Source organism: Aythya ferina, assembly GCF_964211825.1.
Source record: "Aythya ferina genome assembly, chromosome: 22".
Classification (NCBI taxonomy): Eukaryota; Metazoa; Chordata; class Aves; order Anseriformes; family Anatidae; genus Aythya; species Aythya ferina.
Genome location: NC_140320.1, coordinates 7,076,912 through 7,104,657, shown reverse-complemented (window position 1 = coordinate 7,104,657; position 27,746 = coordinate 7,076,912). Strand labels below are relative to the sequence as shown.

The window sequence follows — 27,746 nt, the reverse complement described above, 5'->3', positions numbered from 1 at the left end:
CACCTGGCCGTGTTCCTCACCTGGCCGTATCCAGCACGGCCGGGGCCCTCCTGCAGCATCAGCACTCCTCTGCTCGGCGCTCCCGCAGCGCCAGCTCAGGGAAGCCCAGCCCGCTCCGCCGGTACTTTTCCTGCCTCTGCTGCCAGCTCTGCAGCCCTCTGTCCTCAGCCCACAGGCACTGCTGGCACTCTCAGCCCCTCAGGATGTCCCAATGCCCCGTGACACCTCCTGCTTTCCCCATCCCTTATCCTTGGTGCTCCCAGCCAGCTGGGAAGGAGCTGCAAAGGGGACAGGAGTGGGGCTGGGGTGGTCTCTCAAGGTGCCCTGGAGCTGACAGCTCGGATGTGCAGCATCCCACACCCAGCAGTGACCTGTTCAGGGGAGCTGTAGTGCTGTACCCTGCAAGGGGGGGGGACAGCCTCACCTGGGGAGCCTGGCTGGGACACTCGTGCCTTGTGCCGGGAAGGGGAGCAGCCCCAGACGCGGGCAGCGCCGCTCCCCCTCTCCCTTCCCACCACGCCTGGCCTCAGGATGCGTCACCCGCAGCAAATTGCTGCTCGGTGCAGGGGTCCTGCTCTCTAATGGACCGGGGCGGGAAGGTGCAGCTCCATCCTCGCCCTTCGCATCGCCGGAGGCCTCCATTAGAGGGGCCCCTGCCACCCCCTGGCAGGGTGCGGTGTGCCCAGGGTTGGCCCTAATGGATGTGCCGGTGGGGAGGCTGCTGGGACGTGAACTTCTGGGCACGCAATTAGCGGGAACGAGCTCACGGCAGACGAGGGAAGTTTCCAACGCCTCCCCTTTGGCGCCAGCTCTTGCTCCCCGCGCCCTGGCTCCGCGTCCTGCTCTGCGGCCGCAGGGATGCTCGGAGCCTCCTCGGGCTGCGGGGGGGGCACAGCCGAGGTCGCCCTGCTGCTGTGCCCGAGTCCAGCCCTGCCCGGCCCCAGCCCCGTGTTTTTGGGGGGGCTTTTCCCATTACCAAACGATGCCGGGGGGGCGACCTGGGGACACCCCGGGGGCGTGCGGGGGCGCGGCGAGGGGCGCGGCGGAGGGCGCGGCGCCGCCTCCTCCTCCTCCTTCATCTCCTCCTCCTCCTCCTCCTCCTCCTCCTGCTTCTCCTCCTTCCCCCCGGCCCGGCTCCGCCCGGCACGGCTCGCCCTCGGCGGGGGCGGCCAGAGCCGGGCGCTGCGGGCAGCCGGGCCCCCCCCGCGCCGCAGCCATGGCCCCGCGCCCCGCCGCCGCCTCGCCGCTCCTGCTGCCAGCGCTGCTGGGTAAGGGCCGGGGAAAGCAGCAGCAGCAGCAGCAGAAACAGCAGCAGCAGCTGGGGGAACCGCCGCCCTGGGGTGTCCCCCCCACACCCATCGCCACCCCAAAACGGGGGCTCCCCCCGTCCCGGCGCCCGCTTTTTGCCTGCGCCGCGAGGAGCCGGCGGCCGCTGCGCGCTAACGGCATCGTCTCTGCTCCGCAGCCCGAAGCACCGCGGATAAGGGACTTGTCCAAGGTGACTTCGCAGCAGGGGCCGGGAGAGGGCTCCGAAGTGCCTCCTGCAGCCCCTGCCCTGCCCGCAGCCCCCGGCGCCCCCGCTGCCTCCCGCCGGCTGCGCCCCGCTTTGCCCCGCTCGGTGCTGCGCGGGGTCCGCTGCCGGCACCCGCCGGGGGATGGCCGGAGGGAAGCAGATGCTGCCGCAGCACGCCCGCCCACAGGTCGTCCTTTTACAGTCCCTTTTGTCAAAGAGCCGTCTGCATGCGCTTCTGCACTGCTCCGGTGAACCCGCACCGCTCGGAGCATGAGCCCAGCCCCGGCGCCGGGAGGTCCCCGCTTCCCCCGGGGGCACGGAGCAGGAGGGGGCTCGCAGCCCTCCCCTCCCTGCTGCAGCCCCTGGGATGCTTCCAAGCCTCCTGCATCAGCCCTCGCCCACCGCTGCACCCGTGCTTGCATGGCTCGTCCTGGGGCCGGTCCTGGTGCTCGGGGGGGCACAGGGAGCCAGAAAGCCAAGGCTGCGTTTGCAGCGCTTGCTGTTGGGAAACTCCCTTGAAAGGTGTTTTAGAGGGCACAGCCCTTAGGATTATTCTAAGTGAGCTGGAGATGCACAGAGCCGTGTAAGTACCAGGCTGCCTGCGGGCTCTGGGTGCTGTTCCCCGGTGGCAGTGCCCCGGCTCCGTGCGGTGCCAGCTGCTCTCAGCGTGGGGCTGGGAGAGACTCGGGGGTGCTGGGGAGCAGGGAACGGGGGGAGGAGATGGGGACTTGTCCCCCAGGATGCTGGGGTGGGCTGGGAGGGGAGAGGGGGAGGTGTTTGTGCTGCTCTGGGTGCTTTGGGACTCCCCAGGGACTGGCAGCGGGCTCCAGGCTGCACAGGGGAGCTGCTGTCGGTGCCCACGGGCAGGGGCAGTCCTGGCTGTCCTGCCCCTGCCTGGGCTCGGGGTGCTTCCAGCTCCCTTTTAGCCCGTGCAGACAGGAACCTGGGCAGCCAGGCACGGCTTGCTCTGTGTGCCAGGAGCTCACATTGATTTTTATGGGCAATGGAAGTTTTTATGGAGCTGCTTTTTCGTGGATGGTGGAGGCATCCGGCAGCCGTCCAGGTGAACCCCGTGTGCTCAGCAGGGCCGTGGCTCCCAGCCCCTCTTGCTGATGATGGGCTGCAAGCAAAGTGCCCCCAGCTATGTGGGGAAAGTCTTGCCGTGGGCTGCTGCTGCTTTCTCTTGCCCCCAATGCCCACCCTGGCTGCCAGAGCAGAGAGCAGGCAGCCAAGGCTCTCCGTAGCAGGGCTGCTGCTCCCCGTCCCTGTGTCTTGTTCCCCTGGGCAGAGGCAGCCCCTGGGCAGGGGCTTTCCCTCTGCAAGGAATGGCCCCGAGAGGTGCAAAGCAGGGTGCTGGGGTCCAAAGCGCAGCAGCTTTGGGCATGTGGAGAAGTAACAGTGGCAGGTGGTGTGGCAAGTGGAGGCAGCGATCTGCCCCGCGTTTCCTCTGTGCTTTATTTAGTGGTAACTTATCGCCTCTCTTCCTGAGACCACAGCTTGACAGGAACAGGATCAGCCTCCGTTTGCCCCGTGCATGCAATTCAGGTTACACTGCTGATGTTAGAACCGGGGCAGGCGGGATTAAAAGTGTCACGAGCCTCAAAGAGTCAGCTTTCCTGCGAGTAACTGTCCCCGTGCAGCACCCTGCCGGCCCCAGCACCCCTGCAGAGCCAGGCTCCCACCCCTAAACCTTGCTGCAGGCGCCAGCCCCTGTTCCCCAGGACACTCCTGGCCGTGAAGCCCTCCTGTAGCATCCCTGGGGCTGGGCTGAGAGCCTGGTGAATGCACGAGCCCTCTGTCTGCCGGGAGCAGCTCTGTGGTGCCGGAGGAAGCCTCCGTAGCAGAACACGAGGTGCTTCTTGGTGAAGTTAAGTAACTCTTCCCCTGCAGTGCTCGCGCTGCAGCACTGCAGCAGGGCCCGAAGCCCAGGATGCAGGGCTCTGGGCTTGGCTTGGGCTGCGACGTGCCTGGGGAGCTGTTAGCACGGGCATGTGGGGGAGAATAAATCAGCAGCCCGGGAGGCTGCGGGGAGCAGAGCCTGAAGCTGCGGGCAGCTCCTCGGAGCTCCGGGGCCGGTGGGGCGAAGTGCCCGAGTCCCCGGGGAGAGCTTTGCGGGGAGGGGTCCCCTCAGTGTCCCACCTCTGGGAGCGGTGTGCAGGGCACTTGGTGGGGTTGTTTGAGTGGGGCTGCTCCCCCAGCCCGGAGCCAAGCACCCCCTGCCCTCAGGGAAGGGGTTTTGTGGTGCTGGGGCCATGCACAGGACTGCTCAGCTGTTCCCCATGGGGGACCCAGCAGCTGTCAGAGGCGCTCTAGGCTCTCCCAGCTGGGCTTGCACTGGCTCCCTCGAAGCACTGCTATCTGCCAAGGCTTGGGTGAGCCGTGTCCTGCTCTCTGAAGGTCGTCCCCCAGCCCCAGCAGGAGGCTCAGCTCGGCAAGGCGAGGCTGGCAGGAGGGGAGGCTGCTCTGCCTGGTGAGCATGAGCCCTTTGCCGGGGTGGAGGACGGGCAGGCTGGCGGCCGCCCAGGGCAGAAATACTAATTAGTGTGGGAGCTCCTTGTGTGTAGAACAGAGAGCTCAGCTTGGCTTTCGGCTTTTTTCCCCACACACACACTTTAAGGCTTAGCTGGAGGAGTTGTGGATAACAACTTCTGTGATGATAACAGGCGCATCGGGGCTTTGATTTGCGTCCTTATCTTTGGTGACGCTCTGGATCCCTGCGAATCTGCGCTGTCTGAAGGCAGCAGACAGCTGGGTCCCTGCAGGAGCAGGACGTGGGGCTGGGGCAGGAGCGTTTGCTGTCCCACACTGCTGCAGCACACGGCTAAGGGGACAGCAGCACAGCCCTGCTGTGCTCTGGCCGTGCCCTCACGCTCTGCTCCCTGCCAGGTTTGTATGTCCTCGCCATCGCCTTGGCCCTGGAGGTGTCCGTGGGGAAGACCAACACCGTGCTGGCTCTGAACGGCTCCGACGTCCTGCTGCCCTGCACCTTCACCACCTGCATCGGCTTCCAGGACCTGATCTTCACGTGGTATTTCAACTCGACGGAGATGGTGGGTGGCTCGCCGGGCTTTGCCTCTTCTCCTGGCAGGGCCTTTCCAGCGATGCCGGTGCCGAGCAGCTCAGGGGCTCTCAGCTGGCTGCCCTCCTCCTCCCGCAGGATGCTCTCCTTCCAAGCAGGCTCAGCTCTGGGGGAACAGGGTGGTGCAAACAGGGGGACTCGAGCACCCGTGCATGTCTGTGCTTTTGGAGTAAAGCTCTTCTGCTCTTTCTGCTGCCTCCAGGTTCATTTCTTTCCATAAACGGGTCATAAATTGGCTGTTCAGGTGCAGGTCCGCACTTAGGGCAAAATACGGTTGATTTGCTCCTCCTCCGCTTGCTCTGAGATGCTAAGGGCTGCTCAGATTTGCTTCCTGCTGGGCACGCTCTGCTCTTCAAGCAGTTTGCAGGAGGGCTGTTGGGAGCAGCTCGGTGCTTATAGCCCGAGGAAAGGAACCTCTCCTGCCCCGGTGCTCCTGCTTTTGCATGGTCCATGCCGTGGCTGCAAGAGGGAGGCTGGCCTGCGGTGCCGGGGGCGCCGGGGTCCCCGTGTCCGTGGAGCGCTCGGGGTCCCCCCGACCCCGCCGTGCCGCACCCCTGCCCCTGCAGATCTACCACGGCAAGATAAAGAGCAAAACCTCCGAGCCCTTCCTGGTGAGCCGCAACCCGCGGGTGGAGTTCGTCGGCTCGACGACGGGCAAGGACAACAACATCTCCATCGTGCTGAAGGACGTGGAGCTCAGCGACGCCGGCAAGTACACCTGCCACGTCAAGAACCCCAAGGAGAAGAACGCGCAGCACAACGCCACCATCATCCTCACCGTGGTCCACAAGAGTAAGTGCCAGCCTTATTGCTGTCCTGCTCCTCCGAGTGGCGGGGGCGAGAAGCCGAGGTGCCCCTGGGGCTCCTGGTCATGGTGAGGTGCAGGGTCCCCGGGGGGCAGCGCTGCTGGGAGCCCCCCACCTCGTCCTGAGGTCCCTCTGCTCCTTGTCCCCGGCAGTGGAGGAGACGGACAACACCCTGACGCTCATCATCGTGGGCGTCGTGGGGGGGTTCTTCGGCCTCCTCATCCTCTTCATGCTCGTCAAGAGGGTCATCCTCTTCATCATCAAGAAGGTGCAGGATGGGAAGTGAGTGCGGGCACCGGTCCCTTGGGGATGCTGCTGGGGAGGGGGGGGTGGTTTTGGGGGCCGGGGGTGTCAGCAGCCGCGTGCTCTCCCCCAGGAAGGAGTGCCTGGTCAGCTCCTCGGGCAACGACAACACGGAGAACGGCCTGGCGGGCTCCAAGGCGGAACAAAAAGCCCCCCCGAAGGCATGAAGCAGCGCATGGAGCCCCCGGCCCCCAGCAGGGCAGGGAGCTGGGATGGGGCTGGGGGGGAGAAGCCTCTCCCTTTCGTTTCCTTTCCGAACTGCCGACGCTCGAGACACGTTTCTGTTACACACGTGCCTGCAACCTGCACCGCTTCTGGGACACGGCTTTGGCGGGGACGGGGGCATCCTGCGGATGGGGACGGTGTTGGGATGAGCCAGCCCCCTGCCCTGCCCTGCCCTGTGCCCAGGAAAGTGGGGCTGGGTGCGTGGGGAGCCCACGGTGGGTGCTGTGTTGGCTGTGCACCCCTGGGTGCAGGGCAGGGGGTGGCTGGGGGTCCCGGCGTGCCCGGGGGTTGGGGGTGTGATGAGATGGGGGTGTCTCGTTTGGGTCTGACGCTGAGCTTTGTGTGGGTGGATTTGGGAGCAGGGTGAGGGTGCACGAAACTCGCCGTGGGGCTGGAGGTGCTGCGGAGGGACTGGCCCGTGGGGCAGAGCCAGGGGGGAGCAGGGCTGCAGGATCGGCTCGGCTTCAGCTCCTCGGCTGGCGCCCCACGAGGGGTCCCTCCCCGGGCTGGTGTCGGTTCTGCCCTTCCTCTCCCCCCCCTCCTGTAGCAGGGATGCTTCCAGTGCTGAGGCTTGACTCATTAGGCGGATATTTTTATATCAGATTCCCCTGGGAAAAGGGCTGGCTGCATTTCCCTCTCCTGGAGGAAAACTGTGGCACGGTCGGGCCCTGGTGGTGGAGCTCCTGGTCGTGCCACGGGCTGGTGGGGTGACCCCGGGGCCTTGCCGTGCCTCAGTTTCCCCATCTGTAAAAGGGGATAAGAGCAGGGCTCACTGCGGGGCTTCCTTGGCTGACAGCTGAGAGGTGCTCAGGGAGCTGGGGGTCCTCATGGGGGGAGCAGCAGCGTTAGGGGGCTGGGTGCCTGCCGTCGTGCTGGCCCCGTGCAGGGGACCCCAAAAAGCCTCCCTGGGCTCTTGAGGAAAGGAGAAGTGTAGCACAAACCAGCCTTCATCCCAAGGGCTGCAGGCATGGAACACCGAGGGGACGAGTTAACCCTACAGATGCAGTTCAGGTTGGCCTTTAGGGCGCGATTTGTTCCCTGCCAGTTTCCCCTCCACCCGCCGGGGCAGCATGGGGCTGTTCCCAGCCCTTTCCCTGCAGCACGAGGGGAGCAGTGCGAGGATTTGGGGGCAGAGCAGAGGAGGACAGCTGAGGGCTGCCCTACCCAAGACAGCTGCAGGGCATCCCTGACACGTGGGGACAGTGGCCTGGGGCAGGTTTCCTCGGCTGCTGGTTCAATAGGAGCTGGGCACAGGCTCCCAGTCCCCCCCTGCTCCTCGAGACCCCCAGGTGATCCACTGGTTGCTGTTCTTCAGTCTTCCCATCTGTGAAATGGGTGCAGCAAGCCCCATTTACCTCCCGGGGGGTGCGAGGCTCCCCGTGCTGCTTTGCCACGTGCTCCGAGACCCCAGGGCGAAGGGCAGGCTGCTGCCGAGGGCTGTGGGGTGCCCTGATCACGCATGAGAGCTTGGGAGGAAGCCTGAGACCTCCTCGCAGCCCCCCTGAGCCCCCAGCCCACCCTTGCAGAAAGGGGAGAGGATGGCGAGGGCAGGAAGGGATTTTTTTTTTTTTAAAGAACTGTTTTTAGCTGTCCTAACCCGTCAGCCTTTTTTGAGATGGGGCCTGGCCGCAGCGCCGCGTAGCGCGGGCTCTGCATGGATCGCTCCCCTGGCTTGGTGGACGGCGCCAGCATCACCAGTTTGGGAAATGCAGCTCCATCCATGCACGTATGTGTGCGGGGTGCTGGGCTTGGGGGGGCCAAAGGGGCTCGTGCCAGCTCTGCTGGGGCTCCCCGCAGCCACGGGGGCTGTGCCAGGGCAAAGGCACGGCCAGGGGGTGAGCTGCGACAGCCACATCCGTGTGTAAGCATATATAACACATGTAGGGATCCCTGCAAATCCACGCAGGGCGTGTACCACACACTCTGCGATGACTTCTGAGGCATTTTGCACCGTAGGGGGTTAGTTAGCTTTGCCTTGAGTGAAATAAAGTTTGAGTTGACCGGGAACCTCTCCGCCTGCGCCTGCTGCGGGTGGTGGTGGGGCTGGGCAGCGGCAGCTGGGTGGCTGCTGGTCCTGGGCTGGGGGCTGCTGCTTCCCAGCAGGGGGCACAAAAATGGTCCTGAGAGCACGTGGGACAAAGCCTTCCGAGGCTGCGTGGAAAAAAAAAAACAAACACAAATCCTTTCCTTTAATGGGGATAGCACAACCATCAGCTCTCTCTGTAAAACAGTAACGAGCAAACAGCAGCGTCGAGCCCGACAGCGCAGGCTCAGCACAGGGCAATAAGTTAACCTCTCTCCGGGAGGGAGCTTGAGCCGCTCAGATTCCTTCGTGGTATCGGTGGCCGCTGCTCCGAGCTGCCCTTTGCCTCCTTGGCCGGCCCCTGGTGTCCTCAGCCACGGAGCCAGGGAGGGCTCAGGAGGCACCGCGCGGCTCCGGCACTGAGCTTGGTCCCAGCTGCTGCTGGAGCCGAGGCAGCCAAGAGCACAGGGACGGGGAGGGAGGCTGGGGGGGACCTGTCCCGGCAGGTCTCAGAGCTCTGACTGGAAGCAGAGAGAGAAGGAGAGAAGGAATTGCAGAGGGCAGCTTAAATAGTCACATCCTTAAGGTGCTGGTTGGGCTCCCAATAACCCTGGCACCCCTCGTGCCCCAGCACCCCCCGGGTCCCACCACCTCACTTCCCCTCCCTGCAGAGCCACCGAGGAGCCTGTGGCCGCCCCAAGACACATGCCAAGAGCCACAGACGTCGCTCCCGGGGTGCTGGCTGTGGGGCACTGACCCTGCGGACAGCGTAGATCCAGTTGAGGTAGGCTCGGACACTGGTGTAGACGCCGGGCGTGCTGGGGGTGCCGCAGCCCTGGCCCCAGCTGACGATGCCCACCACCTGCCAGTGCCTGCCCAGGTACATCAGGGGCCCGCCGCTGTCCCCCTGGGAACGACAAGCACCTGAGCAGGGCCAGGAAGCCCTGGCACAGTCGGGGACGCAGAGCTCTGCCCACCCAGAGCTCAGTTCCCAGGGTTGGGAAAGAAGTGGGTAAACCCAGCGTTGTCAACATCACCCCAAATCCCTGCGGCTCACCCTTGTGGCTGGTTTATCAGTAGATGGGGAGGAACCAGCCCCTTCTTTGGGGAGCAGGCCCCCAAATCTGCTCGGTGCCACCCCTCACCTGGCAGGTGTCCACCCCGCCCTGCGGCACGCCGGCACACAGCATCTTCTCCGTCACCTCCCCGTGGTACGCAGCCAGGTTGCAGCTCGTGGTGTCGACCAGCTTCACCTCCGCCTGCTGCAGGGTCTCCGACAGTTTCCCTGCACAAAACGCAGCGCGGCCACTCAGGAGAGCCAGGAGCAGGGAGGAAGGGCGCTGCTGGGGGGCTCTGCCCTCCTCCCGGGGCGCATCCCTCGATGCCGTCCCGCTCACCGTGCTCCTTCGTGTAGCCCCAGCCTGTCACCCACAGGGACGTGCCTGGCACCAGCTCCTCGTCGAAGTAGGGCAGGCAGATGGGCTTGATTCTGTCTGCAAGGCAGGAGGCGTTGGGTGAGGTGCCCCTGCCCAGCCTGGCCGCACCCCATGCAGCCAGCACAGCGCGGGCAGTTCATGCCTCGATCCCCCCACACCCTGTGCATGGGAAGCCCAGGACCCCAGGTGCTTGCACAGCTGGGTGAGAGGTGCTGAGAGGCATTTAGGTGCTAGGGCAAAGTGCTCCCTGCACCACCGCTCGCTGCCTTGGCCACCTTCAGCCTTGCTCTCCTCACCCAGCCCCTCAGGGCGATGTGCACCACGTCTCACCTGAGACCTGCAGGGGGGACTGCAGCTTCACCAGGGCAATGTCGTTGTCCTTGGGGGACGGCGGCGTCACCTCGGCCAGGAAGACCTTCTCCACAGCCAGGGTGACGGAGCCCGAGAGGAGGTCGGAGCCGGCCTTCACTCGCCAGTTGGGAATGACGGGGTTGTTCCTGGGCACGGACACGTGTTAACCCTCCTGCCTTTCCCCTCCGTGCCTGCACCCTCAGCATCACCCAGCTGCGATGGACCAGGGGGCACAAAGCCCTGCGCAGGCCCATTAATTAGGGAACATTTAATCAACGCGTGGCCTCAAACTCCCACCAGAGAGAGGAACCTGCCCCCGGGGAGCTGACCGAGCCCCTGCACGGCGCGGTGCCATGAGCAGCGGCCGACTCACTTGAAGCAGTGCGCCGCGGTGAGGATCCAGCCGGGCTCGATGATGCTGCCCCCGCAGATGTGCTCCGTCCTGTACTGCAGGCTCACCTGCCACGGCCACCACTCGATGGCCGCCGGCCTCCCGCCCAGCACGCGCGGCGTCCTCACGCTCTCGCCACAGCCTTTGGCCGGGTGGCGCGGAGCAGGGGCAAAGCGAGATGTTAGCTCCGGCAGGGGGGAGCAAAGCAGCCCGTGCTCTGCTCTCCTCCACCCACAGAGCACCCACTGAGGTTCTCCTGCCTGGGCACCTCGCCCCTCGTGATGCTGCCCGTGCCACCCCGTGCTGGGACACTTGGCACCCCCCTGTTTTGTTCTCTGTTTGCACCGCTCATCCCAGCCTTCCCTCCTCTGAGCCACCAGCTGGCTTTGTTTCCTCAGGGTAATTCATCACCAAAAGTAAACCCATCTGGGCAGCTGGGTGAGCCCCTCCTAGGTGTCTCAATTTTTTCTGCCAGCTTAGCACCACTTAAATCTGAGTTTTCTTGTGCAGGGAAGGGCCGGGATGAGGGCCAAGCCCAGCTCTCGAGGCACAAGGGGCTGTGCCGGGAACAGCAAGAGGCTTTGCACACCCGCAGGGCGCAGCCAGGTCCCCGTACTTACTGGAACAAACGAGTGAAACAACCGATCCGGAGAGACATTTCCTGGAAGAGGGAGGAAAAGGGCTGGGTTCGGAGCAGGAGCGGCTCCGGCTTGGCGCCGGGCAGGCTCCCATGGGTGGCACAGCCCCAGCGGGTGCTCACCTGCCCGGCTCGGGCACCTGCAGGCTGCCGCCGCTCAGCACCAGCTCGCGGGGAGGCAGGGGCTGCCCTGCGCCCGCATCCACTGCTCGGAAGCTTGGGGTGCTGGAAGAGAGGGGGCGAGGGTCAGAGCATGGCACGGGGGTGCGTGGCCCCGGCTCCTTGTGGGGGTGTTGGGAAAGGGCTGGGGCTGGGGCTGGGGCTCCCCTGGCAGCCTGGGAACCTGGTTTGTGGCTTGGATTGAGCCAAAGGTGGGGGTATGAAGTCCTAAAGGGGTGGAGGCTTCACAGGCAGGTCCCAAATACAGGGAGGGAAGGTGAGGGGTGCGGCGACGGCAGCCCCCCACCTGCTGTAGCCCATTTGCTCGCACGCTGCCTTGGCCAGGGCCAGGTTGAAGTGGTCGTAGCAGACGCAGGACCAGGCTCCCGTGTTCCTGTTGAGCACCTGCAGGATGGATCTGTCCCTGGAGACGCGGGCTGCAGGGAGGCACACGGTCATCCTTTGGCAGGGGGGGATTTGGGGAGGCAGGGGCTCGCTGCAGCAGCTGCAGGCAGGGGTTTTATAAGGTGCCCGGGGCTCACCGCCAGCCTGCAGCCCCTCGGGGACGTGCTGGGGACAGCTGGCCTCGTCCTCGCCGTGCAGGCAGTCTGCCTCCCCGTCGCAGACCCTCGCCAGGGGCAGCAGCCTCAGGGGCTGCTTGCAGAAGAAGTAGTGGTACTCCAGGTAAGCCTTGACTGGGGGCAGACGGGGAGCTCAGCACCGAGCTGGCTCAGCAGGACGGTGGCAGAGCCGCCCCCGGCCGAGCCAGGAGGAGGGAGAGGGGAGCAGGGGCGCACCCAGGAGCCCGATCCCAGCCAGGCAGGCGAGGCTCAGCACGACCACCAGCACGGGGATGCCGACACGCATGCAGGACCGCCGCACCGAGCAGGTTTTGGGTCTGGTGCTGGGACCTGCAACGCAGAGGAGGGTGGTCCTGCCCTGCCTGCCCCCCTCCCAGCACCCCGGGCCCCGTGGGCATTACCTCCGCCGCCGTTCAGCCGCTCGGAGGCTGGGTCCTGCAAAGCAGAGAGGAAAAGCAGTCGGTGAGGTGGAAAGGCCAGAGAGCACCAAGGCCCAGCTCTGCCCGGGCAGCCCAGGGACCAGCTTTTTTGGCTCACTCGAGGCCCGTGGGCAGGATTAGCAGGGAAACTGCCCCAGCCTGCAGCTGAGGATGCCTGAGAGACCTGCTGGGGTCGGAGGTGGTGTTGGGAGGACGCCGTGTCCCACAGCAGCACCACCTGGGGTGAGCAGCGGGGCCATTCCCCGGCTGTCACCAGCACAGCTCCAGGTCCCAGCTGCTCGGTCACAGATTTACTGTCCTAACGCAACGCAGGCTTTAAAACTCCAGGTTTGAGGAAAGCACCGCTTCCTGATGCACCAAGAAGCCCTGACTCAAACTGCAGGTGCCTGCCGGGCTGTGCCACCCAGACATGTCACCGCGGGGTTTTGTTCCTCGGCCGGCCCAGTTTGGGGACAGAAACCCAGCGGCACAGCCCCATTGTGCTCCAGCGAGCACGGCTGTGCTCACACAGGGCTGGCAGAGCTGCCACAGGGAACGAGGGCTCTGGGGGGGCCGTGCTGCTGCTAGGAGACACGGCAAACACAGCCGGGCACTGATCCTGCTCGGTTCCCTCCCGGCTCTGTCCGTGCCAGCTCCCGTTGGGGGATGCCCGGCTGCAGGAGGGGTGCTCCCGCAGGCACCTTGCCCGGTGTGGTGCTGGGCTGCGCTTGGAGCCCCGCTGGGTGGGTTTCAGGCGGACCCTGCGTGTTCCTCCCACCCGTGTTTGTGCCGTGCAGCTCGCTGTTGCTTCCTGATGGTGTGCATTTTGTGAGCAGGCTCCTGCCTTCAGACTCAGCGGGGTGCAGCTCTCCTGTGCCCCATTTAATGCTCATCCAGCCCAGAGTGAGACCCCTTCTTTAGCTGCTGCTTCTGGACCCCACAGGTAAGCCTTGAGATTTTTTGCAGGGCCTGGACCCAGAGTGAAGGGAGGTAAAGGAGACAAAATCACTGCAATAATCCCACGGATCCGGGCTGTGAAGAGCAGTTCAGGACGGCTGGAGATGCAGGGAAGGAGCCATGCCCCGGCCCCGGGTTAACACACCAATGGTTTCCTCCCCATCGTGGCCCCACTGCACCGCTCGGGCTGCTGCTTTGGGCTGCTCCAGTGCTTGGGAAGGAGACGTGTCCTGTGCAGGGCAGGGATGGATCCTGCCTCTGCTGGTGGGGCTGTGGGGCTGTGTCTGAGCCCTCTGCAGCCTGGGTCCCCTGGACAAATTCCCTCGAGCCGGCTCCTTATGGGCACGCACGGTGCCTGCAGCACCCCGGGGAGTTTTGCAACGCCGGCCCGGCTGGCTCCCAACGCCACCTCCAGCCTCCAGTGGAGCCGGCTGAGGGCGTGCAGGGCTGGTCCTTCCTGATGCTGGCCTCCTGTGTCACCCTGGGCTGGGGATGGCCCAGATAATGGGATGCTAACGGTTCCTGCTGGAACGGTCCCAGGGCCTCGGCCGAGGGGCAGCGGGGGGCGCGGGGCAGAACCAGGTGGAAGGGGCGACGTGGAGGTGCTGCTGTTTGCAGTGAGCATTGTCCAGTGGGGATTTGGTTTGTATTTCAGTCCAAGAGTATCCTCACTACAAAGTGGACCTCTCCAAGAGCACCCACGTAATCCCAAAGCCACCTAAAAGCACGAGCTGCACCGGTTTCATTCGAAGCAAGAGCCAAGCCAGCTCCTGCAGGGGGTGTAAGCACCTAACTGCCTTGGGAACCCACTGCTGCCATAGCTCATTGTGCTCCCCTGCCCATTGTCTGGCAGAACACGAATCCAGCTGTGACCCCTCGGCTGGGCGAGCACAAACACCAGCCCAGGAGCCGTGGGGACCTCAATGAGTTCTGTGCTCCTGAGCAAGCGCAGGGGGGATGCTCCTGCCCCAAATCAGCTCCAGGACGGGTCCCTGGGTCCCTCTGAACCCGGTATACCCGTGGCTGCAGGGGATTTAACCACGGCTGGGTGCGGGTGTTGGTCCCGCGCAGGGACTGAGCTCCTCATCCCGCTGTGTCACCACTGGAGGGTTTCGAGGTGCCACAGGCCGGGCCACGCACGGCTGCTCCGTCAAGGGAGGCTTTTCCCTCCCGGGGAGGGGCTGCGTGCCAGGCTGGGGCTGTGCTTGAGGAAAAACAAGAAAGCTCTGCGGAAAGCAGCTCTCTGCACGTCCCCTGCCCTGCGAGGCGAGCGGGGGCACCCTCCATGGAGCTGCCTGGGGACCAGCCCTCTGTGGGGCCAGGCGCTCCGGGGTGCGCGGTGCCTGCCCTGCCTGCCCCCTGCTCGGGGACAGGGCCAAGGGAAATGTCCTGGGGACGCCTCTACCCCCACGGCAGGGTGCTGCTGCTGCAGGTAAAGCCCTGCCCTGCCCGGGCGGCAGCAGCTCTGGGCCGGGGCTGCCTTTTTACCCCTGCGAGGTGGGTGCCAGCATGAGGCCCCCCCACCAGCTGGGCTGCAGGTGGTGGTGGCACCGGCTGCTCATACCCAGGGGAAGGAATTGGGGGCTCGGAGAGGGGCAGAGGAGGGGGAGCAGGCTGCCAGGCACTCACCATGTCCATCCAGCTCCTGGGGGGTCTTCTGTGCACAGAAACCCAGCAGAAACCCTGGGCACGGGGAGGCCGCGGGTGCCCCAGTGCCCAGGGAGCCGGGGCCGGGGGTGCTCCCAGCGCCCCGTGCCGGCGCGGTGCTGACACTGGGGCAGAACCGCCTGAGCACTCCTTAAAACCCACAAGGGGAGTTGTGAAACAGGAATTATGATTTGTATTGTAATATAACACCGGTCTATCAGCAGCACCATCACCTCTGCTAATCTCCGGAGGATCGACCGCTGCGCGGTGACTCACCCGTGGGGCCACTGTCACAAAATAAGTTATTGAGTGAGCCGACCGACAGAGCAGGATTTTTTCGTGCCCCTCTCCCGATGATGAGAGGAACCACAGCCTCCCCGCTCTTTGTCCAGCTCTTCCGCATTGTGCTGGGCTGTTTTAAATACAGATTGTTGTAGGTGGAGGAGGAAAGGAGGCGAGGCGATGCGCGAGGTTACCGGGCCGCCGCATGCCCCTGCCTCTAAGGTCACTCAGTCTGCGTGTGCCTGCAGCACCAGCGACACGGGGAGCAAAGCGAGAAGTGCTGGGGAGGTGACCCATGGGTGGGGGCAGGCTCTGGCCCCATGGGTGCTGCTGCTGCTGCCCCGGGCTGGCTGCAGGACCCCAGTGAGCTGGATGCTGCAGAGGTTGCTGGTGGCATCTCCAAAATCCCTGCCCCGTGGAGAAGGATGTCCTTGGGTGGGCATCCCCCCATCGCTGCCTGGGGCTGGATGAACTCGCTGGTGTTGGCAGGGGTGGGCAGAGGGGTTGCAGCCCCCAGCCCTGCTTCAGGAGAGAGTTTTTTTGGGTGCTCGGGCAGCTCGTGGAGCTGTGAATGTCTCGTGGGTGTGGGCTGGGCATGTCCAGGAATCGGTGCTCTGGGAAGAAGAGCAGCTGGCTGCCAGGCAGGGCAGGCAGCAGGTTTGGGGGCTCAGGCTGGTGCAGGGAGAGGGCTGGGGTCAGGGAGGCTGCAGCTCGCTCTCTGGCCCCGCTCCTGGCTAGAAAGCCTGGCATGGTGCAGGCTCCTGCTGGAAGCGGTGGGTGTGCAGGGCTTGCCGAGCAGCTGATTGCCTTCTCCTTTTGTAACCGAGCTTTCCCAACAGCCGGAGAGCTGCTGCCAGCTGCGAGCACTGTGCCAGCGGGAGGGCTGCGGAGCATCACGTCCCTGCAGCTCCTGGCCCCGGGACGTGTCCCCTCCCCGTGCCAGGCCCCCGGTGCATCCAGGACCCTGCCTGCCCTGGGGACTGTTCACCTGACCAGGGATCCTGGCATCCTCCTGCAGGTAAGGGGTGCTGCTCCCGTGCTCTCTGGGGAGGATCTGGCCCCCTTAGGGTGTGGGAGGACATGGGCAGGCTGCAGCCTCGTCCCTGGCTGCATGGTCTGTGTGGGGTCGGTGGGGGCAGCAGCAGCTGGCAGGGGGTGTGTGGTGCTGGGGTGGGAGCTGAGGGCTTGTGGGCTGTTTTCGGGGCTGTGCACGGTGGTGGGAATCGGGGCAGAGCTCACGTCTGTGCCACGGCATGCCCTGGCTGGGCTGGTGGAGGCAGAGAGTGGCTGGGGGGTTTCAGGGGGCAGCAGGGTGGAGTGAGCTCTCCGGCCCACCCTGGGCCACTGCCCATTTTCAGGGACCAAACTGTGACTTAGAAGCCCAAGCAGCTCAAGAGGTGGGTGCTGCCAGGCCAGCAGGGATGGGGCAGAGGCTCAGCCCCAAGTGCAGAGCTGCAGCCCCATGGAGACCCCCTCGCAGCGTGGGGCAGACCCCAAGAGCATCCCGGTGCCCAGCGCCGTCCCCCTGCCCCAGAGCAGCCGTGGGGCAGGAGGTGGCAGCGCAGGGAGCGGCTCTTCCTCTTCTGAGGTTAGGCGAAGGCTTTGAGGAAGGAGCTGAGGTTTGCAGATGTTATGTCACAGCCCCGAGCGCCTGCAGGGCTTTGCTTCCTGGAGCACGGCTGCTTCCCAGCCCCAGCCGTTCTCACCTGGCCTCTTCCCTGTGAGCCTCGGGGTGACACAGGCAACGTCTGGGGTCAGGCAGGGGCCAGGCAGGGCTGGCCCAAGGCTCTGCGGGGCTCCTTGGGTGCTGCTGAGGCCTTGGGTCTGCAGCACCTCGTCCCCAGTGCCTCCCCATCCTGCCCAGGAATCACCCCGTAGTCCTGGTGCCGATGGGGACGCTGCTGGGGGGGGATCCCTGTCCCTCGGGCTCCCCGCGGTGACAGCAGGGCCCCGATCCTGTCCTCAGCAGGAGCACAGAACCACCTGCGTGGGCACAAATCGCCCCCAGCCCTGCAGGGAGACGAGGCCGGGCGGGGGCACAGGCAAAAAGCCTCGTCCCTGGCGCGAGGGCGCTGCCTGCCAGGGCTGCTCTGCTTTCTCCCCTGGGAACCAGTTGAGCCAGCGGGCGAGGAGCGGTGAGGTGGCCGTGTCACCGGGCCAGGAGGGGACAGGCAGGACGCACCAGGCTCTGCTGCAGCAGCTCCCAGCACAGGCAGCCTCCAGCAGCTCTGTCGGGCACCGGGGAATGGACCCCGAGGCAGGTAAGCAGACGGCACTTTTCTCCCCATGCTGAGCAGAGGAGGAGATGTTTTACAGCACGAGCAGGGGCTTGGGGACGTTCCCCTGCCCTCTGCTCTCCTTGGGGTCGGGGTCTTGAGGTCTGGCTGTTCCCCTGGCTGTGCCGTGGTGCGGTGCTGCCACTGCTGGGTGCACGGAGGTCAGGGCAGGGAGCACCTCCCGGGCAGAGGGCAGAGGCTGGGCACGGAGCCGGGCACGGAGCACGCCCTCGTCCTCCCACCAGCAGCAGGCGTGGGGAGAGGGCAGTTTCGGCAGCCGGCTGATTCAGGGAGCCGATTGCACCACGCTCATCCTGCCCCGCAGCTCCCGCTGAGTCACTCCAGGAGCAGACTCCCTGCCCTCAGAGCCCTGCTGGGGTCCCGGGGCTCCTGGCTCGCCCCCGGCCCAGCAGCAGGAGGACATCCAGGGGCTGCCACGTGTCCTGCAGCCCGCCGGGACGCTGCAGCAGGAGGACAGGGCAGGCTGGTCCTGCTTGACTGCTGCGCACCCCAAGGGCTGGCGGCACGATGCGCTGCTGCTCCCCGCGGCTGCCGCATCCCATCAGGTGAAGCTGGGACGTCGCTCGCTGTGTAAACACCGTGACCACAGGGGAAATGTTCTCACCCCACCGGCATCTGCCTAAATTTAGCTGCTCTTAGCTCATCCCTTTCCGCTGGCTCACTCCTGACGCCGCGAGGCGCAGCGCCCTGTCCCTGTGCAGGGCACCTGCCCCGAGCCCCCCCTCGGTGAGCAGCACCGCGGGGCTGTCCCCATGCCAGGGAGGTGGCCAAATCCTGCTGTCCCCCCCTGGGCACGGCAGCCAGAGCAGCCTCCAGAGCTGTGCCTGCACTCGGTAATGGTGGGACCGGGCAGCGAGCACCTTCTGTACCGCAACCTTCCAATATCTGAGGGGACCTACAGGAAAAATGGGGAGGGTCTCTTAATTGGGGAGTGGGGTAATAGGGCAAGGGGGATGGTTTTATGCTGCAAGGGGGTAGATTTAGGTATTAGGAAGGGATTCTTTACTCTATTTAGGTATTAGGAAGGGATTCCTTACTGTATTTAGATTCTAGGAAGGGATTCTTTACTCTGCGGGTGGAGAGGCGCTGGCACAGGCTGCCCGGAGGAGCTGTGGGTGCCCCATCCCTGGAATTGTTCTGGAGGGGTTTGGGGGCAGCCTGGGCTGCTGGGAGGGGTCCCTGCCCATGGCACGGGGTGTGTAACACGATGCTCTGAGGTTTCTCCCAACCCAACCCCCCCCGCCTGACCCCCAGAGGTGTGGGGACGCTGGGGTGCCCGTGGGACCGCGCTCATCCGGAGCCCGCTGGGACAGCGAGGAAGGCTCCGTGAGGGCACTTGGGCAGGGATTTGGGGGAGCAGGGGCCGGGACACCCCCCCGGGGAGCTGGGGTGGGCAGCATCCCCCCGGGGATGTTCGCGGCCCCCTGCCCGCGGGGACAGCCGCGTCCTCTGGGGGGAGCTGCGCGGCCGGGAACCGGCACGGTGCTGGGGGGGAGCAGCCCTGCGCCCCCCGGCAGCGCCTCCTTTGTGCCCAAAACCAGGGCAGAAGTGCGGGGCCGAGCCCCCCGGACAAGGGCTTCACGCCAGAGCAGCGAGGGTGGGAGCAGGGTGGGGATGCGCCACGGTGCCGGCCCCATAACGCAGGGTTTTGGGGCCAAAATGCACTCAGGGGCTCGGTGAGGTCCTGGCGGGGCCGGAACAGGAGCAGACGTGCTGCCGGGGAGCGTGGGCTCCTGCTTACGGCCTCTCCATCCTGTCTGGTCACCCACACTCCCCCCTGGGCTCCCTTCCCAGCTCGGGGCAGCAGAGGATGTGGTGGTAGGAGCAGGGTCACCGCACGGGGCTCTGGGGGAAGCCAGCTGCTCCGTGTCTCCGTGTCCAAGGTTTGAGAGCCTCAGGGAGCCCCTGAGCCTCGGGGATGGATGGCACAGCCCCACGGCTGCCCCGTTTTCCCCAGGTGATGTTCGTAACCCCCAGCCTCCTGCAGGCATTTGCAGAGCCCCCTCTCCCTCTGGTTTGCAGGGCAGGAGCCCATCAGTGTGCTCGGGCTCATCCTGGGCCTGGGGCTGGCCCTGCTGATCCTGGTGCTGTTCGGCTACGCCTTCGTCCGCTGCTACCAGCAGGGCTGGTGCTGGCGCCGTGAGTACAAGGAAAGGGGCTGCAGGGCCTGGGGATGGGAGCACGTCTTGTCAGTCCCCAAAATCCACACGTGGGGTGGCTCTGGGGCAAGGCTGGGGGATGCAGAGGCCAAGGAGGGATTTGGAGATGCCCTGGTGCTGCTGCTTGTCCTGTCCCTGCCCTGCACCGCAGCACCAGGTGAAGGCGAGTGCCCAGCCACGTGGCTGAGCACCGCAGGGCTCTCTGACAGCTTCTCCTTCCCTCCTCCCCAGGGCCTGACTTCGTCTTCAACCTCTACCACAGCCGGTAAGTGAGGCCACGTGGGGCACAGCCCCGGGGACCCGGGGCTCACGGGGTGTCCTCTGCACGGAGCTGCAATGCTCACCCTAACCCACCGAGTGGGATATGGGCTTGGCAGTGCCTCCCCAGGATGATGATGCCCTGGGGACCCTCCAGCTGCCCGAGGAGGCTCCGGCAGCCCCCTGATGCCTCTCCCTTCCCTGCAGCGGGCTGAGGTCGGTGGCGGTGGAGCTGGCACCACCGTTCAGCATCAGCGGCTTGCTGAGCGAGGCGGGGGGCGGCTACGTGCGCTTCCAAGAGCAGAGGCTCTGAGGCTGGCGAGCAGGTAGGGCACGGCCCCGCTCCCCACGCGTGTTCCCAGCCACTTGTGACCCCCCTGCAGCGTCGTGGCCCCGTGGCTGCCCTGCAGAGCCCACCCACAGCGTGCACGGGGCTGTGCGGCCAGCGGTGTTTGGGTGCTGGGTGAGAATCGCTGTGCCCCACTGCCTCCTTCCCCTCTTGTAGTCCCAGCTGTGGCTTTCCCTGGGATAGTCCCAAGGTTTTTCCTCCGAAAGTCCTCCCTGAGCCTGTGGGGCATCAGGGGTTTTCCCTGAGCTCTGGTTTTATTTCTCTCCTTGCAGGCTTTGGCCCGTGCTGCAGCGCTCTGCTGCCTGTGCGGCGAGCTCCCCGTGCTGCTGCAGGGCAAGGGGGGGGTTCCCTGGCTGCCCCCTCCCACAGCTTTTGGGATCAGCAGGGTGCCCACAGGGTGCAGCTGGGTGCTTTGGGCTCTCATTGTGCCACCCCTGGCTGGGACAGCCCTGCAATGCTGTCCCTGTACCCTGTGGGACTTTGAACGGGCTCGTGGCCGGGGGCAAAGGAGTCCGGGGCTGCAGCACGTGTGCTCCCCGTGCCAGCGCGGCCCTGGCTGCTTCCCCCCCGCTGTCTCATCCCCACTGCCAGCGACCACAGAAAGAGCAACCAAAAGCAGCCGTGGGGGAGTTCCTCTGTTCTCAGTTCTTCAAAAAACTGCCCCCAGATATGCTGGATTTCTACCAAAATTGGAACAGAGCAGTTTCTGTTCTACAGAGCTTCTTCATCTGCTCCCCGCAGCTGCGGTCCCCTCCCCGGCCATGGGGAGAGCTGAAAGGTGCCAGCTGCTCTCCTGGGGTCGGGGCACGGGCTCGGCCTCCCCTTGCTTGAAGTGGAGAAAACAGGGCTCTGCTTCACCCCGAGCACCCAAAGAGAAGGAAATTGTCCCCACGGTCCCCGTGGCTCAGACGTCCCAGGTGGAGCAGGGCTGCAGAAGGGCGAGGAACTGCAGAGCCTGGTGCCGCAGAAAGGGCTGGCTTTGTGCAATAGGGGAAAACGCACAAGGAAATGAGACTGCTTCGCGTTTCCCTCAGCCAAATATCTGAGCCAATGTGGAAATTTCTGCCATCTGCACTGACCCTGTGAGCGAACACGTCAGAAAGCCCCTGTGGGTTGCCTTGTGGCTTTCTGGTGTGGCTCACATGGGGAGCAGCAGCCTGGCACCAGGGGAGCTCGGGCACAGCAGGACAGGTCCCCGGGGCTGTGTGGGACAGCTCTGGGCCGTGCCTGGCACACCGTGAGCCCACTGTGGGATGGGGATCAGTGCCCATGGCCTGGTGGCATCTCGGTAAGAAGGGGCCAGGACACATTGCTCCTGTCCCACCGTGTGTGCGCTGCGTGCCCATGTCCTTGTAGCCCCCGTTGTGTGGGCACACATCCAGCCGGGTTCCCAGGGGGTGCCCAGCACAGCACCCTGTGCCAACATGCTCTGCAACCCTCATGGGAGGCGTTTCTGAATGTTTTTTTTTATGAATCATTTTCTTGGAAGGACAAGGAGAGTAGAGAAACTCCAGGGACCGTGTGGCTGCACGTAGGGAAACCAGCGAGAGCTGGGCGGGGAGCCCCAGCCTGCACCCTGGCATGAGAGGGGGTAAGGGGACCAAAACCACAGGGGATGAGGTCATGGGTGGGAAGAAAGTGGCCTGGAGGGGCCGAGGGGTGGCTGTGGGAGCCTGGGGGCAGCTCAGCTCTCCCCTTCCCTGGGTGAGACCTGAGCAGGGCACGGCTCAGCACAGCACCAGGAACGGGGCCGCACGAGATGGCCGTGCCTCCCCTCCGTCCTGGGGCATGGATCCCAGTCTCTTGCTGCTTGTGCCATGGGCAGCAGGCGGTGGGACGGATGGACACGTCCTGGGCAGACCCCTCAGCCTTTCCCCTTTCTTCTCCTCCCCCAGGCTGCTCCTCGCAGGGTTTGCTCCCGTGAAGTGCCGGTGGCTTTGTGCCACGCTATTGCGAACGCTCTGGAAATGTTTGCGTGGGGAGGAAAGGTGCTTTCTCAGGTGCAGCCCCCACCCCCGGGCCGAGGTGCTGCGCCACACGCTGCATGGAGCAGGGGAGGGAGGAAAAAACCTCCTGCAGAGGGATTCGGAGAAGAACATCCTCTGCGTGTCGGGCTGTGACTTCAGCAAGGAAAATGTGAGTGCCTGGAGCTTTCACACTCAGCGGGACCAACGTGCTCTCAGCGACCAAAGCCGGGGTGTGTGGGTTTCTGGCAAGCTCATCCGTCTCACTGAAAGGAGAGCCCCAGCCGCTCACCAGGGGGGGATTGCTGCGTCCCTCGGCCCCTGGGTGCTGCCAGCTGGAGCCTCTCACGGCGAGCAGGAACCGGCAGCACCCGGCGCAGCCCTGGATCCGGCCACAGGGCTTGACGTCAGGAGTGTAAAAAAAGTCACGCCGGGTTCTGATGACTACGTTTTTCAGAGGAAGTTGAAGAAGAAAAAAAAAAAAGAAAGGAAAGAAAAAAAGCAAAAACCCCAACCCCCAAAATACCTCAAGGAAAATAACGTGGAAATGGGAGGAGGAGTGGATGGGGGGGCAGGGGGGGTGGCAGCATCTGGTCCCCTGCAGCGGGTGGCAGAGCTGCCCGGGCAGCAGGGGCGCATCTCAGACAGGGGTGATGAGCACCAGGCACAGAAGGAAGCAGCAGGGCATCAGCAATGTTCGAACTGCGGTGAGTCAGGTTTTCACCTGGAAAAAGTACTCCGAGCTGGGTTTACATCGCCACGAGGGACTATCCCGCACTGAGCTTTCTGGGAAACGAGGTGTCTTTGGAAAAACTTTCCGGTGACCTGGCAGTAGGTGAAGGTAGCCTGCAGTAAGTCCCCCCATTTCGCACTTGTTTCCACTCTCACAGAGAAGCTGTTCCCACACACACCCAAATTCTAGGCTTGCTCTGCCCTACCTTGGAGGTGGTCCTGCCTTCTCCTGCCTCTCCCCTGCACCACGCCCCCTGTAAAAGCACCACAAGGGGCTCAGGGCCCTGTTTTGCTGCAGCTTCCACTCCTTTGGGAAAGCTGCCCTGGTCCTCAGAGGGGTGTGAAGCTCCAGCTGGGCTGGCTTTGCTCGCCTTTGCCTAGTTCTGGTGTGCAAACACTTCCCTGTGCAAGGCGAAACACGCTGCCCTTGTCCGCTGGGGGAGGATGCCACCTGAAGGCAGAAAGCCTTGGAAGGGGACGAACGACGAATGGAGCAAATAACCAACACTTCTTCCCTTCTCTATTTACAACTTAAATAGAATAAATAACATCTGTACGAGAAGTGGCCGGACAGTGAGCACAGAGCTGCGCGGGGCCGCCCTGGCTGGGCTCAGGTGACAGCAGCACGCGTCCTGCAGCCGCCGGAGGGACGGATGGAGCCCTTGCAGCACAGCCTGTCCCCGTGTCCCCTTAGTGTCACCTGGGGCTGGCTGGGAGGGCACACGGGGGCTGCTCCTTGCTGGGAAGCAGCCCCAGGAGGAGCAGAAGTGGCAGTCCCGGGGGAGTCCGTGCCGGGGCGTCGACATTCAGGGGTCAGCAGTAGCTTATCGGAGTGGCTGCTCCCGAGGGGCAGTGGTGGAGGAGGTAGATGGGCCGGGGCTGGTGGCACAGCTCACAGGCGGCTGTCCTTACTGCCCCCGTCGAGCACGCTCAGGGGGTCGATCTGCAGCGTGAGCCAGTCGTTGGTGCCGAGGCTGGAGGTGACCAGCGTCCCCAGGAGGTCAGTGTTGAAGATGCTCGGGTCGAAGGGGATCTTCAGGAGTTCAGGGCTGGCTTTGGAGGCCGGGGAAATAACTGGAGCCCCATAGCTCAGCAGAGAGGGGGCTTGGGGCCCCAGCTGGCTGCAGCAGTCCCAGGCAGGGGGCTCCTGAGATGTCCCCGGGGCAGCAAGGTCCAGTGCGTGGCTGCGGGGAGGCTGCGGAGAGGACTGCTTCAGGTACCCTTTGGCCACAGCCAGCTCGGAGCAGTCCACGTCCAGCACAACGTCGGTGCCAGCCGGGCCCCACGGGGATCCTGCACATCCTGAGGGGGGCACCCCATCGCTCTGCTCCTGCCTTGGCTCCACCGTGCCCTTGGACTGCTGCAGGTACCCACGAAACTCCACCTCTTGTGGGCTGTCCTGCCCCGCAGCGGGGCCAAGGCTGGGCTCGCCTCCGTGCCCAGCATCCACGAGGCTGCTGGCGGGGTGTTGGAGGCTGCTCTCCAGGCCCACGCCGCTGTCATTGCCCACGGGCAGCTGCTGCTTGTAGCCCCAGCCCTCGGAGTGGCTCAGCTTGGAGGAGGAAGAGGAGGAGGAGGAGGAAGAAGAGGACGAGGAGGACGAGGAGGTGTGCAGGCAGATGCCGCTGTCAGTGCTGGTGCAGCTGCAGTCCCTGCTCCCCGCCAGCCCCAGGAGCTGTGTCCAGCCCTCGGGCCATGCCAGCAGCTCGCTGCCCGTGTCCAGGGGTGGCTGGGCTGTGCCGGTGCTGCTGGGGGTGCCGGGCTGCTGAGGCTCCTTGTGGCACAGGAACAGCTGCTGGACGGGGTCTGCGTCCGTGATCCCCGAGGACAAGGACTCCTGCTCCACCCAGAGCGAGCTCTGCTTTATGAAATTCTTCTGCGAGGGAGAGAAAAGAGGGGAGTGAGCCTCACTTTGTCCCCGCGCCCAACCACTGCCCAAGCCAGCACCCCTGCTCCAGCCACAAAGGGTGCCTGCGTGCCCGGCTGCCTTACCAGGACGGACGGCGGCCTCACAGATTTCCTTATGTACATGCAGGCCAGCACAGCCCCCAGGAAGCACGAAAGGAAGAGGATGATCAGGATGGTGCTGAGGATGTTCAAAACGAGCTCTGCGCGCCCTGCAAGAGAAGCCGTGCCTCGGTGAGGTGGGAACCACAGCGTCTGCGGCTCACATCGCCCTGCGGTGGGCACAGACCCCTTCCCCGGGGCTGGGGGCTGAGGGGGCTCAGTGTCCCGCGAGGCACCCCGTCCCCTGCTCCCCCACGTACTGTGTCTCTTGCCGATGGTGACGCACTGCTCGGGGGTGCGCACGGCACGGATGGCCCGGCTGGCCACATCGGGCTCCACGCTGACGCAGTACTCGGTGTCCCAGACGAGGTCGGGGATGTGGAACTCCGAGGTGGTCTCCAGAAATTCGTACTGCAACGAGAGAGCGGGCTGGTACCCGAGAGCTCCCATGGCAGGGCTGGGGCTGGGGCTCTCCTCCCTCCTCCTCCAACCCCTGGGTAAGGTCCCTTAGCAAAGCTGCTGATAGCAGCTAGACCCCAAACCCCCACGAGAGCCGGAGGACCCACTACGGTAAAACATTCTGAGGTAAAACACATCTATACACGTTTACATATATCTATGGTAAAACGTGGCTATAATTTCTGGCTCAATATTGAAATTTATGGAGGACTGTACTTTACAAAATAAATCAAACTTTTAAAAGTCTTCCAACTTGAGCTGCACCGCATGGGAGGGAGGGTCCCCACGCTCGCCTGCAGGCTGAGGACGCCAGGGGAGCAGCAACTCATCTCACCGTGAGGTTGTCCTGCGTCCTCCTGACATACACCTTGTAGCGCCTCGCGTGCTTCTGTATGTCCTCGTAGCGAACGGTGTGGTTCCCCACCCTGAACAACATCTGCAGCTGCATGTGGATGCTGTTGCCCAGCACGGAGAGGCTCTGGCCTGACAGACGCAGGCTGGCTGGAGATGAGGGATTTTAAAGAGCGGGTCAGGGTTGTCTCCTGTCTGCTGCTCTCGGAGCTCCTGCACAGCCTGGTGCTGCTGTGCTGCCACCCATCCTGAGCTTTGCCCCATCCCAACCCACCCCACGGACCAGCTGCCCTGCAGGAAGCCACAAGGACATTGCCCCCATGCTCTCATCTCTCCCAAAGCGGGCTGGCCCCGTGCCCTCCACCTACCTTCCCTCGGGGAGAAAGAGCTGCTCCTCTGCCACGGGGACGTGAGGTTCCCGGACACGGCTCGCACCCGTGAGAAATAGCGCCGCTCGGGGTCCAGGGTGTAGTATGTGAGGTCACAGCTGAGCTCCTGGATCCTCATGCAGTTTGGGATGGCCATCCAGGAGAAATTGGTGCCATAGCTGCCGGGAGAAGCGCCTGGGGTGAGCGTGGTGCTGTGTGGTGCTGGCTACTGCCGCTGGTACTGATCCCGGGCAGACAACCCCTATGTCCCAGGTCACCGTACTCACACTCTGTGCTCCACTTCGTAGCTGACATTGCTGGGGGCGTCGTGTCCCGGCTCCCACCGCAGCAGGTGATGTGCCACTTCCGTGTCATAGCGTACGGCCGTGGGTTTCGACAGCATCTCACCTGCGGGACCGATGGCATCAGGCGAGGCTGCCCTGAGGGCTCCCAGCTGGGGCCACCTCTGCAGTTCGCCTGGACCTCGACCCTGGGTGTCCACCCACCCCCCGAAATGCTGCAGGCTCAGGCCCAGGCAGGGGTTTGCCCATTTCTGTCCCACACTTCAGCATTTGCTCATCCCCCCTCTTTCTCTTCCCCTCCTGCAGCCGAGAGCACCTCGGGGCTTTCCTCGCCCCAGAGAGGAGCCCCCTGACCGCTGCCTGCCAGCACGCTCTCTGTTTGGATTCAGCCTTCCTGTTTTGCTCATCTACTGCCTGGAAAGAAAAATAGACTTTTTCACACCTCCTGCCTGAATTTCAGTATTGTCACCTGGCAGCAAAACACCGCTCGATAACATCTGTCACCCTCTCTCTGCTCGCTTCCTCAGCAGCCGCCGTCTGCCAGCAAACAGCCAGGCGCCCGCAGAGCGCACGTTAACAGCCCCGCGGCTGAACGGGTGGCAGTAATCAGTGAGGCTGCTGCTGGAGCACTAATGAAGGCTTCAGGCTCATAAATCAGGAAAAGAAAAGGCGAGGGCCAAGCAGGGTCCCTGGGTGGAAGGAGGCTGTGGGCGCTGACCTCCCGAAATCACACCTGCTCCGCAGGTCCGTATCGCAGCATCTCCCCCCGCCACCCACCCCCGTGCCTTGCCACGTCTCAGTCCCCATTGCCACGGGCTCGGGGCTGGGGGCACGGAGCGGCCCCCGGGAGCGTGGGGCTCGGGGTTTTTTGGGAACTCACCGTGTGTCGGCCAGGCGAGGAGCAGGGCCACGCACAGGGCCAGTGCTGCGGTGGCGCAGGGGGCCATGCCGGCTCCGCATCCTCTGCGGGTGCTGTGCTGGTGAGCGGGGTGCTGAGCTCTGCTCCGGCAGGCTGCGAGCGCTTGTTTTTCCCCCGGAGGCTGGCTCAGTGACGTCTCGGAGGCGTTAGCGCAGTGGGAGGAAAGTCAGAGTGCAGCGACTTCCACTTTTCTTCACTGTCCACCCACTCAGGCACCGCGAGCCTGCAGCCCAGGCTGGGCATTTCCTGCCCCCAGCCCCGAGGAGCAGGGCTCGCAGGGCTTTTCCGAAGAAAGCAGCACAGCACCAAGAAAGGGAGAACAGGAGTGCATCATGTGTCTGCCTCTGCCTCCTTGGTACTAAATTAGAGCTGCAAAGCAGAGCCCAGAGGGCAGGCATCGTGCCCAGGGACCTTACCAAGCGCAGTAGCAGCCCTGTGGGGTCCCCTGTGCCAAGTCCTGGCCCCACAGCAGCCGAAGCCAGCCAGGTCCCAGCTCAGAGCTGCTGTCCCCAGGAGATGGCCCTCACTTTCCCTTCCCCTGGGCTCAGCCCCTGCCCTCCTGCTTCGTTTTGCCCACTTCTGGGGCTGGGGGACAGCCCCGTGGCCGCTGTGTGTCCTGGAAACGCCTACGTGTGGTGGCCAGGGCACGGCCAGCTTTGAGGCCCTTGAACTGTCCTCGGGGCCCCATCAGCTGTCAGCCACGGCCCCATCCACCCGTGACACTGCAGGGCCCCGAGGCCGTGTCCTGCCGGCTGGTGACCCTAGGGGGTCA

At 64.5% G+C, this 27,746-nt stretch overlaps 4 protein-coding genes across 6 annotated transcripts; 2 read left to right on the top strand and 2 right to left on the bottom strand.

Moving 5' to 3' along the window:
- Positions 1 to 1,198: 1,198 nt before the first annotated feature.
- SCN4B (sodium voltage-gated channel beta subunit 4) lies at positions 1,199 to 6,004 on the top strand. The gene is made up of 5 exons (XM_084495761.1): positions 1,199 to 1,268; positions 4,400 to 4,563; positions 5,159 to 5,384; positions 5,551 to 5,680; positions 5,775 to 6,004. Exons 1-5 carry the CDS (start codon positions 1,217 to 1,219, stop codon positions 5,866 to 5,868), a joined length of 666 nt encoding a protein of 221 aa, XP_084351887.1. The 5' UTR covers positions 1,199 to 1,216; the 3' UTR covers positions 5,869 to 6,004.
- Positions 6,005 to 8,090: 2,086 nt separating this feature from the next.
- On the bottom strand, positions 8,091 to 14,630 carry TMPRSS4 (transmembrane serine protease 4). Of its 3 annotated transcripts, XM_084495987.1 has the most exons (13): positions 14,510 to 14,630; positions 11,906 to 11,939; positions 11,721 to 11,834; positions 11,466 to 11,618; positions 11,231 to 11,360; positions 10,888 to 10,989; positions 10,748 to 10,788; positions 10,110 to 10,269; positions 9,716 to 9,882; positions 9,347 to 9,442; positions 9,095 to 9,234; positions 8,707 to 8,856; positions 8,091 to 8,470 (listed from the first exon to the last, which is right to left on the bottom strand). In XM_084495987.1, exons 1-13 carry the CDS (start codon positions 14,516 to 14,518, stop codon positions 8,459 to 8,461), a joined length of 1,308 nt encoding a protein of 435 aa, XP_084352113.1. In that variant the 5' UTR covers positions 14,519 to 14,630; the 3' UTR covers positions 8,091 to 8,458. The 3 variants fall into 3 exon arrangements, with proteins under 3 accessions (XP_084352113.1, XP_084352115.1, XP_084352114.1); XM_084495989.1 differs by lacking the exon at positions 8,707 to 8,856; XM_084495988.1 differs by lacking the exon at positions 10,888 to 10,989.
- A 1,109-nt stretch (positions 14,631 to 15,739) lies between these two features.
- Positions 15,740 to 22,376, top strand: SMIM35 (small integral membrane protein 35). Its single transcript, XM_084495986.1, has 7 exons — positions 15,740 to 15,827; positions 16,923 to 17,070; positions 19,129 to 19,245; positions 19,497 to 19,530; positions 19,731 to 19,849; positions 21,362 to 21,463; positions 21,768 to 22,376. The coding sequence occupies exons 2-5, from the start codon at positions 17,055 to 17,057 to the stop codon at positions 19,834 to 19,836; spliced, it is 273 nt and encodes a 90-aa protein (XP_084352112.1). The 5' UTR covers positions 15,740 to 15,827; positions 16,923 to 17,054; the 3' UTR covers positions 19,837 to 19,849; positions 21,362 to 21,463; positions 21,768 to 22,376.
- A 690-nt stretch (positions 22,377 to 23,066) lies between these two features.
- Positions 23,067 to 27,054, bottom strand: IL10RA (interleukin 10 receptor subunit alpha). The gene is made up of 7 exons (XM_084495985.1): positions 26,936 to 27,054; positions 26,041 to 26,161; positions 25,754 to 25,932; positions 25,369 to 25,535; positions 24,836 to 24,986; positions 24,561 to 24,685; positions 23,067 to 24,444 (listed from the first exon to the last, which is right to left on the bottom strand). The coding sequence occupies exons 1-7, from the start codon at positions 27,000 to 27,002 to the stop codon at positions 23,461 to 23,463; spliced, it is 1,794 nt and encodes a 597-aa protein (XP_084352111.1). The 5' UTR covers positions 27,003 to 27,054; the 3' UTR covers positions 23,067 to 23,460.
- Between the last annotated feature and the right edge of the window lie 692 nt (positions 27,055 to 27,746).

Coding starts and splice junctions, on each gene's coding strand:
- TMPRSS4 (XM_084495987.1), bottom strand. Junction 11,835..11,905: donor GCGGCTGAACGGCGGCGGAG/GTAATGCCCACG, acceptor TCTGCGTTGCAG/GTCCCAGCACCAGACCCAAA. Junction 10,990..11,230: donor GAGCAAATGGGCTACAGCAG/GTGGGGGGCTGC, acceptor CCTCTCTTCCAG/CACCCCAAGCTTCCGAGCAG.
- SMIM35 (XM_084495986.1), top strand. Junction 19,246..19,496: donor GCAGGGCTGGTGCTGGCGCC/GTGAGTACAAGG, acceptor CCTCCTCCCCAG/GGCCTGACTTCGTCTTCAAC. Junction 19,531..19,730: donor TTCAACCTCTACCACAGCCG/GTAAGTGAGGCC, acceptor CCTTCCCTGCAG/CGGGCTGAGGTCGGTGGCGG.
- IL10RA (XM_084495985.1), bottom strand. CDS start 27,002: ATGGCCCCCTGCGCCACCGCAGCACTGGCCCTGTGCGTGGCCCTGCTC. Junction 26,162..26,935: donor CCTCGCCTGGCCGACACACG/GTGAGTTCCCAA, acceptor TCGGTCCCGCAG/GTGAGATGCTGTCGAAACCC. Junction 24,445..24,560: donor TGAGGCCGCCGTCCGTCCTG/GTAAGGCAGCCG, acceptor TCTCCCTCGCAG/AAGAATTTCATAAAGCAGAG.
- SCN4B (XM_084495761.1), top strand. CDS start 1,217: ATGGCCCCGCGCCCCGCCGCCGCCTCGCCGCTCCTGCTGCCAGCGCTG. Junction 4,564..5,158: donor ATTTCAACTCGACGGAGATG/GTGGGTGGCTCG, acceptor CTGCCCCTGCAG/ATCTACCACGGCAAGATAAA. Junction 5,385..5,550: donor CCTCACCGTGGTCCACAAGA/GTAAGTGCCAGC, acceptor TGTCCCCGGCAG/TGGAGGAGACGGACAACACC.